The 9,775-nt window shown below is 43.4% G+C and overlaps 2 protein-coding genes across 2 annotated transcripts in view; one reads left to right on the top strand and one right to left on the bottom strand.

Annotated features, from left to right (window-relative positions):
• The window catches only part of EEF1A1 (eukaryotic translation elongation factor 1 alpha 1), a 4,790-nt gene extending 4,364 nt beyond the window's left edge, over positions 1-426 (bottom strand). The window contains exon 1 of the mRNA XM_021392836.1: positions 299-426. The gene's annotated coding sequence lies outside the window, so the exon portion shown is untranslated. The remainder of the gene's footprint in view (positions 1-298) is intronic.
• LOC110396396 overlaps positions 1-5,304 on the top strand; it is a 5,841-nt gene extending 537 nt beyond the window's left edge. Inside the window, exons 2-3 of the mRNA XM_021392012.1 lie at positions 250-813; positions 1,092-5,304. Of these exons, the coding sequence (XP_021247687.1) occupies positions 250-813; positions 1,092-1,370 (843 nt within the window). The 3' untranslated portion in view covers positions 1,371-5,304. The remainder of the gene's footprint in view (positions 1-249; positions 814-1,091) is intronic.

The following is a 9,775-nucleotide window of genomic DNA, read 5'->3' as shown; positions in this document are numbered from 1 at the left end:
GCCGAGCACCGCACGCCGCGCCCCAGCGCCGGGCGGCTCCGCGTAAAGCCAAGGCGGCGGTCGGGCCCCGCGTGCTCCCCGCCGCGCTGCCTCGCGTGGCTCCGAAGACGGGACACGTAGGCTTTGCGCCGCCGCTCGCCCCCACCCGTCCCTCGCCTCACATCCCCCCCGCTTTTCCCTTCCTGCGCGCCGCCCGGTGGCCGCGCCCCAGCCCCGCGCTCACGGTGCGGCGAGGTCCCCCCCGAGCAGACCCGCACGCCCCCCCCGGCCCCGGCCCGCCCCGCCGAACGCGCCTCACCCGCAAGGCGTCGGCAAACCCGGAGCGGAAAAGAACGACGGCGTGAGCGCCGCCCCTTATATACCCTGCAAGGGGGCGGGGCCTCGGCGACACGTCACCGCTCCCGGCGGCCCCCGCGCATCGCCCCGCCCGGCGGCGCGGCACGCGATGCTCCGCTGAGGGGCGGGGCTGGGGCCCCGGTAGCCGAATCGTGCGGGAGTAACGAGCGGCGGCGCCGGGAGGGACGTGCCCCCCCCAGGCTGAACGGCAGCGCCGGAAGCACGGCGAGCCGGGAGGGACGTGCCGCTCCAACGCCTCCCGCGGAGCGCGGGGTGTGCGGCGGCCGTAGAGCCGCTGAGCTCTGCTTCTGGCACAGCGGCTGCGGCCCGAGGGGACGGGGTCAGCGAGTCCAGGAGGAGTTACTTGCAGGGAACCCCACTGGCCTAGTGTTGATGCGACCAAAGATAATTGCTGCAGCATCGAGGATTCGTGGCTTCTGCGTGAGAGATCCGAATTGCATCAAGTGCCCCCATACCGTATGTTTCCGTGTGACGGGTTCTGATGAAAGCCACCCCACGTGCTGGCAACCGCAGCCCTTTCCCTCTGAAATGGGGGCAGGGAGCAGTCATGAGGCAGAGGCAATAAAAGCCCTCGTGAGTCCAGCAGGGTGTACTGATGCATAGAAAGCCATTGACGGGCATCACATACAGGTTTTTTACGTGAAACTAACCTGAAAAAAGGAATAAATACTTTGTTCCTTTACAAGGATCTGCAAAGGAAACAAACTTACATACTCCATTTTCTTCTTCTTCAGGAAGAAGAGACAAACTCTTATACACCTCTGTTAGTTACTTATGGATACTCAGCTGTAATCCCATTCATTTTCGGCGTGGGCTCCACATCACAGAATATCCTGAGTTGGAAGAGGCCCACAAGGATCACCGACTCCTGGCTCCACACAGCACAACCCAAAAGTCAAACCCTGTGTCTGAGAGTGCTGTCCAAACGTTCCTTGAATTCCGGCGGCTCAGGCCATACCCCCTGCCCCAGGCAGCCTGTTCCAGTGCCCTCAGGCCCTTCACCATCTTTGTAGGCCCCAGCTGGATGCAGTCTAATAGTTTTAGGGCCTTCTTGTAGTGTGGTGCTCAAGCCTGCACGCAGTGCTTGAGGTGAGAGGATAGCTGTAAAGCTTGGAAATATCTTATTGTTCACAATCAATCAACCAAAAGGGAAAAAAACCAAACAAACAACCAAAGCAAAAAAAAAAAAAAAAGATCCCAACAAAAATCCCCCACCTACTGGATTTACATTTCCACTCAACTCCAAGTGTTCTTAGCTCAGATACACCTAACATTAACAGGAGAGAGCACTAACTTTCACATTGAAACATTCCATTTCTAAATCAAAGCATAAAATTCGGTATTTTTCCACATGTGAGGTTAAAAGAAAACAACAACCCCCCACACACACATATTTGTAAAAAAAACAAAAAAAAAAAAACAAAAAAACCCACATGATTTCAAGACATGTCAACTATTAGAAAAGGTGCTGAGTTTAGAATACACCTTTTACACACACACACACACACACACACACACACACACAAGTTTCACAAACCAAAGCCTGCAAAATGTTCAGACATTGTTAAATCACTGACTTTTAGGAAAGAAGTCATCACATTCTTTTTTGTCTATGTTTTTACACATAAATCAGCAGGAGGGGGGAAGCGAGAGAGGGTTTGGCTTTCCTCAGAGCCAACATTTAGGTGTTAAATCAGTGAAGGCATTTTATATGAAGACAGAGTACCAGCAGGGCAGGGGAAACAGATATCGGTCCTTCTCTTAAAATGGAAATGCTTTTTCGTAAAGTGACTTTTCATGGCTCAAGCTGAGGAATAAAGGGCAATAACTGGTAAGAAAGCTGAGCACTTTGGGTCTCCTGTAAAGCAAAGACTGTAAACATAGCTACAAAGCTTTATTTTACAGGATGGTTTCAAGTTAGCTTCTGAAATATGTCTGTCAGTGGGGGTAATTTTAAATGGACCAATCTGTCCAAGTATCCATTCTACTATTGCATAGCTGAAAACTTTCAGCAACTTGTGCCTCAACAGGGGGAGGAGAAAGGAAATGTGTTACTGATTTGTTACATGGCCCATAAGACTGCACATTTATGGGACATATTTAGAAGACTTCCATAAATAAAGGCATTTAGAAGTATGCATTTCTTAGCATAGCGGTCTCTTTGGCATGTACACAGCCAAAAGCCCGCTGAATGTGTTGGATAATCTTTTAACCACGTCCTAGTTCAGTCTTCAGCAGTCATTTCTTTCCCTCCATTTCTTCAATTGGATTTTCAAAGGAGTTTTATCATTTCCTCTACAATCAGTCAAATGCATGCTTTTATTCTCTCAGCAACTAGCACATCTTTCCTCGTCCAGTCTATTAGCAGAACATTCCTATTATCAATCTTGTAAATATTTATACAGCTGGGGACCTTCAGATATATGAGTATCCTCACATAATTCAGTGGAAATGCATTCTGAAAAATCCTCTCAACACACACAGACAGGCATACACTGGACAAAAGCCCATATGCAAATATCCTGTAGCAAATTTAAAATTTTGCTAATTTGGCAAAACTAATCTCTTTGATATGAAAAGCTGATGAAGAAGCAGATAAAAGATTTCAAGAACACCACGTTGCTCAGGTTTTGAAGCAGTGCTTATTAAACCCAGCCTGGCTTCAGGGTTTTCTGGGGAATTTTCAGGGGAAAAAAACCTCATTCTCCCTTGACCATTAATGAGCACATGCTGAACTGAAATAATCTACGTCCATACACGCCTGAAGTGCAAGGATACATACAAGTATTTTCTAGAGCATTTATATCATAGGAACCTATGCAATAACTACCATTTTTAAAAGGTTTTGAATCTCAGATCAGATGATATTAAAATGAAGTCATGCTGCCAGTGTATCTAGGCCAAACATTCTAACTTTAGAATATAAATATTAACTAGATTTGGAGATCACGCTGACTACAGCAGTATTAATTTCATTTTAATGTATAGCTACAGAGCATACAGAATGTACTATAATCTTAGAGCACACTCACGTTGCACCTCTGAAAAATTTTAATGCATTCTTCTGACTACATGTGAATTGGCATCTTTCTGATCAGGGTCCCGATCCCATGCAATGATGAACACAGTTAGCAATACCTGACCGCTTTACCTGCAATGAACAGGGCCATTCAAGAGCGTAAACAGACTTCAGGAGCACAAAGCTTTAAACTCAGATCTGATACGTGCAGTTTTATCAAGCTCCATATATATATGTAGAAGAGGAAGTAAAATTTCTGGAGGGCACTTTCAGAAAGTGCTGGAAACAGAGTCCCAAATTACCAACAGCAGTTGGTGATTAGCAGAAGCTGATTCTGGTACACAGCATTATTCTGGAATACAATTAACCACATGCTTATTGTGAAATGGTTTCTAATTACAATTAACACTGTGTGTTAATTCAAATGTTCAACAAATTATAGCATGAGCACACAGCTTTACTTCCGTCTATACTCCTTAATGCATCAGTTCTTAAAAGAATAAAAAACAACTACATCTTATGATGTAGATGAAGGTTATGAGAATTATGAAATCCTTTTCCATACATCATCCTAATACTACTTAGCAGGTTGTACATTCATTTGTGTAACAAATAAGAACAATTAACAGATGAACAGTGTTATTCACGTACCAAGAGACTGTGCAGGTAACATCCTTCAAAACAACAGGTTAACTGAACTGGGATGAGCAATGGAACTGTTTGAAAAAAGCTCTTGAAAGTCATTTAGCTCTGTACTAGTAGCCAATATTTTTATGTAAATGAAATTATTTAGTAAAGGGAAGGGAAAAGACAACAATGTATACACTCTAAGTTAAAACCTTGGGAGATAGCACAACACGAAGACTTCCAAGGATGGAGAGGTTTAAGACTTAGACTGGATAAAGCCCTGAACAACCTTGTCTGATCTCAAAGCTGACCTTGCTTATAGATTCAGAAAGCTGCGTAGAAAGCATGAGAGTGGCCTTCAAAAACTATTGACTGTATTACTTGGATGAGTAAACATCTACAGTTTCCAAAGTTTCCCAGTAATTTAAAATGAGCCTCTTAAGAAGGCCTTGTTTCCCATAAAACAAGTTGTTCCCTGTGGGAAGCACTGCCGTTCCAGTTCCAGCATGTTCAGCAGGTGAAGGACTAATATTCAGGATCAGAAAATCCTTCCAGAAATCTTTTCAAACCATATTTATCTGCAGCGCAAGAAGGCTCATCTATACTGAATGTTCAGCATCAGTGTGAAGCGTTACTCTGAAGGTGTCATACCCCTGTGGGTAGGGATGCCCTGCAGAGGGGACCAGAATGAAGAGCTGCATTGAGACACGCCCACCCCCCTGCCCTGCCAAAACATCTGTTCTGTGGAGGCTGCACTACTGAACTGGAAGAGGAAAATATCTGGATTAGGGTAGATGCATTTTAAGTGAAAAGAGAAGAAACTCACAGATGGCTGTTTCAGCAAGACTTTTTTTTTTTTTCCTCCCCTGGAATTGAGCAGAAACATGTAGACAAGTAGAAGACATCAGATCCAAGAAGTAATTGCTCCTTTAGTTCAACCAAGAACAGCACCTTCACTTGCTGACACCTGTCACATTCTGCACTAGGCTAACGGTCAGTTGATGACCTGGCTCCAGGCAGAGAGCTGAGTTACCAGGCAGCAATGCAGAAAAAAGGTGAAGGGCTGATGAACTAACCACCACTATTACAGAGAAACAACATAATTTGTTAAACTGTTCTGTGGTTTTACATTAGTGTTTTGCAACTGCAAGGAGGCTACAGCATTTGTTCATTTTCCTTGAATGCAATCGCATTTTCACTACATCCCACCACAGTTTAGGCACCCTAAATGAAGGTAACTACTAGTAAGCCCTTCAAGGATTTCACTTCAAAGCACACGCTAAACATGAGCTTAAAAAAATAAACAGTGCATTGTGTATAAAGATAGAGGCAGTTACTGAACTGAAATCCACTGGATGATGTCAGTTTGGCTCTTCTTGCCAATTTATCATTAACTTCTCCTCCAAAACTCCACCTTATATCTCTGGTCTCTTGTCCTAAAAATCATTTTGCCTGAACTAACTGATTCACGCGTTCATACCGATAAGCCTAGGATGAAACTTCTAAGTGCAACCTCAACTCCTCACCTACTGCCCATGCATCCTGAGGTTTTCTGCCGGGCCCCCTCCAGCAGCTGAGCTCTGATAGTCTTGCTGAATGTCCAGGCAGGAGGTTAATTTTGCTGCCTTTGGAGCTGGCCAGTGCACTCAGCAACCTGGAAGCTCACCAACAGAAAAGCTGTAATTCCTTGTTCTCATCTTGCAGACTTTTTGCATTCCATCTTTCTACCTCTCCCACTGATATGAGAAAAGGCAAATTTTCAAGGAGGGAGACAAAGTTTAGAGCTAGATTTCCTTGAAGTAGGTTGAAGTAGCATGAGATACTGCTTAAGGTTGCAAGGGAGAGAAACACAGAAGTGCTTGTGGTGCAGACTACTAAAATAAATCACAAGCTGGGGAGAACAGAGGGATTGGCCAAAGGAGGAAGAAGGGCAGTACCCAAGACTTGTGCTAGTAAGGATTGTGAGGATGCATCCAGATGAACATCCATCCAGAAGCACCATCCATTTTTCTACTGTCTTCTCTTGATGCTGTTATGGTTTCAAGTACTGGCATCACTTGGGCCACAGATCAGCTTCCACTGCAATCACATTCTTGTTACGTGGTAACCAGTCACCAGAAGTGGTGCAAATCAAGTCCTTTAGCAGCCTTGCTCAGATTTAATTGCTTGACATTTATTCAGCAAATTTAGATTTGAGACATGTAAAGTTTGGAAAGCATTTAGAGAAGAACTATGTGAATAAAACTAGATCTGGAAAACCACTTACACTAGTTTTGTTCAATCTGTTGAGTTTACTGAAAGGTACTGGCTTATTCTGTGGAATTCAAAACAAGAAAGGAGATCCTATAAAAGAATAATGAGTTTGAACACAAAGAAGATTCAAGATTATTGGTAGTTAAATTATGGTAGGAATAGAAGTTGATTATTTGTAATTGACAACGAACAAAGTGAACAGCTTGCTAAAAGCAGTAAGCCAATGAAGGAAGAAGAGCTTAATATATAATTATGTTAGTTAAAAAAAACAACAAACAACGAAGTCCCACAAAATAAAGCACACACACAAAAGGAGAAAGAACTTGATCCGAGAGGGCGGGGGCAGGAATGAGTGTGTGACAGAAACAGGGGAGGCCATTTACTTAAAATTCCTTGTTTTTAAGAGTTCAATGAATCTAATACGGTCTCCCTGAAGTATTTGCCCAGACAAAGCTATCCTGGAACCACTGCTGATTATCTTTGAAAACTGTGGAATGGAGAAGGTCTTGGAACACTGGGAAAGTAGGAAAAAAATTCCCAAATGGAATTGAAAAAATGCATGCACAAGCTGGGCTATTACGAACAGTCAGTCTAATTTCAATTCCTGGAAAAATATACTGGAACAAATAACTATTTTTAGAAGATAGTAGGTTGATAAGCAACAGCTACAGACTTGTTAAACCAGATTGAATCAAACTCATTTTCTACTGTGACGGGTTTAACAGGCTCATGGATGGAGAAACGTGGGTATCATTTAACCTGATGAAAGACTGGACTTCTCATGTGCAACTTACAGAAGTAACCTCAGCAGACTTTGGTCAAAATAACAGAAGTGTGAGAGACCAGCACAAAAACTCAGAAGTAATTGGTAGTGTCACTATGGAACATTGTACCAAACCAGTTTCTGTGGAGAGATGTTATTCCATCATGCAGATATACAGATATAAATACATACAAAAGTGATTTAAAGTAGCATGCTGGGAAGGAGCTGAGCACTTCAGGGTCCAAGAGCAGAATTCAGAGCAACATGGGCAAGCTGGAAAAACTGCCTAAAATAATTAGGAAATAAATCAAGGTTAATATTTGTTGTTTTCATGGAACAGTTCTTTGCACAAACACAGGAGAAGCAGTAGCTACCAGCTAGGATGAGAGTGAATTGCAAACCGGACATAAGTCAACACTGCCATATTCTTGTGAAAAAAGCAAACATACCGAGATGTATAAACAGAAGTGCTGCAAGGCATGCAAGATAAACCTTCCACTCTTCTTACCAATTAAAGCTGCTGCTTGGATATTTTGCCCTGCTCAGGAGTCACCCCTTAAGATGCGACACAATCCAGAAGAAAGCTAAAAAATTACAGTTGGTCTGCGAAGCATAGTTGGTGATGTTAATTTTTAGCTTAAAGGAACAGTCTTCCAGCCATGGGGAGAGATGACTGTTTTAAAAAGGCTGTTGCAGAGACAGAGGAACAAGGAGATACAGTGTTCTTTATGTGCAGAGTGAATGGGGAAAGAACTGGGCTTACACTAAAGATGTAAACTAAACACCCAGGGAACACGTTGAAGAGAAAATAAAAGCACTGGGATGAGTTCTGTGGGACCCTCACCCCCTCCACTGTGACCTAGCTTTTAACAAGCACCTAAATACCTGTCAAAAATGGTTCAGGTATAACTCATACTTACTGATTTATGGTAGTTATCCCAGAGTCTCTTCAAGCCTTAGTTTCCACTGGTTTACTTTACTCAGAATATCTAAGCAATCATGAATGCGTTTCTTAAACTACAAATCCAGCCCATCTTGTTTAGCTTGGTAAGGGAATCTCCCCAGGACTTTAAAGCATTTATATTAGCCAGAGATCAATCTTAATAGTTGCAACAATCACATCTGAATAGAAATTCGTGAATACTTCAGCCTCTAACAGTGCACCTCATTTCATAAGTTCCATCCTTCACATTAGATGAGCAACCACGTGATTGAAAACCAAAAGGATGATCTAATATAACAGAGAGGAAGGTGAGGAAAGGGGATAGTCATTGCTAAACTCCAACCAAGGAGTTAGACTAAAAATGAAAAAGAATAAATTTTATACCAAAAACTTCTCCTGACGCTACATACGGCAGGTTGTGCGACAACTGTTGAGAACTGTGTGGATTCCTGGCAGCATGTTATAAAGCATTCATTCAGTGCTGGTTTCTTTATCAAAACACAACGCTGGAAAACATGTTTGCTTCCTCCAGTGATTTCAAAACAATAACTGGAAGAATGCTAAAAAAAAAAACACCACATTTTTGCCATGGACAGTTTTACTTTGATTGGAGCTATCAATGAAGTGATGTTATGTGGGAGGTCAGTCCATCCAGGCTGGTACTCCCCATAGTCCTTTCCATAACAATAGTAAAAAACAACGAAAGTGGATTTACAGGGCAATCTACAGGAGGATGGCACTTCAGAGGTTAAAAACTATGTCACACGCTGTATAAAGTAGACTTCGGCCCCTTTAAACTATGAACGAATGTTGAGTCAGCGTTCAGCACTGAGGCCAAACCTCCCAGTGAAAGCAGCCAGGGCTGACGTGCCATCCTGCTCTGCCACAGCCCTGGGGAACAGACGGGACAGAACAGAGAGGAGGGCAATACCGACTATAGGAGACCGATGCTTTAGCTCAGAGGTGCAGCTGTGCCACAAGGCAAGCAAAACATAACATATGTTTTAATAAAAAAAAAAATACAGTAGAGGTTGAAAAAAAAAAAAAATCTGCAAGCTGATTCATACCAGCAAGGCATGAGTTACTGTCCTCTGCTGCCCGGAACAGGAACTTTTCTTCTCTCAGCAGGAGACAACTCAGTAACGCTGAATCGCGAACAGGAACCACGGGATCCCCACTGAGTAAAGCGGACAGACGTCATGAGTCCATCTGAGCGGCCCGGCAGCCTCCACACTGCATTTTATGTGATTCCTAAAGACAGCCTGAAGTATACAAAGCATGCTCTGAGTTTTTATCCTATAAGCTGTTTTCAATTCAGCAGAAGATATTAAGTCACCCCCCCCCCCCGCTGTTTTATGTACATACAATGTCAATCACCATAAAAGACCTGAGTTTATACCACATATAGGTACAAGCACTGCAATAAGAAAACTCATAGGAGTGCACACAGACAACAGTTTCCAGTCCCCATTCACACCCGAACAGCTCTATAGTATGCCTGTGTGTGTGAGGGGGGAATGGCAGTTGTAAAGAAAGGTTACTTTTCAGAAAGCACATCTTAGAGCCATCTCTAAATTTAGCTCTGCAGAGTCATTAAAGTGCAGTATCACTATTTATGGGAAATACTTTGTACTTGCTTTGCAAGCTCACGCATTCCCATTTACTTCATCAGGCAGTGCAGTGAGTCATGCAACCCAGCAACACGTACGTACACACCCGCACAAAGGAAGGAAGCAGAAACTGTTGCTCATTTGCTTTCCCCTGCCCTCCCGGGATCCTCTTTAGAAACAGCTCAGGATAACGGCATTCCTCT

This window comes from Numida meleagris, chromosome 3, assembly GCF_002078875.1.
Source record: "Numida meleagris isolate 19003 breed g44 Domestic line chromosome 3, NumMel1.0, whole genome shotgun sequence".
In the NCBI taxonomy this organism is placed as follows: Eukaryota; Metazoa; Chordata; class Aves; order Galliformes; family Numididae; genus Numida; species Numida meleagris.
The sequence above is the reverse complement of the archived record's forward strand: the minus strand, read 5'-3'. Positions and strand labels throughout refer to the sequence as shown.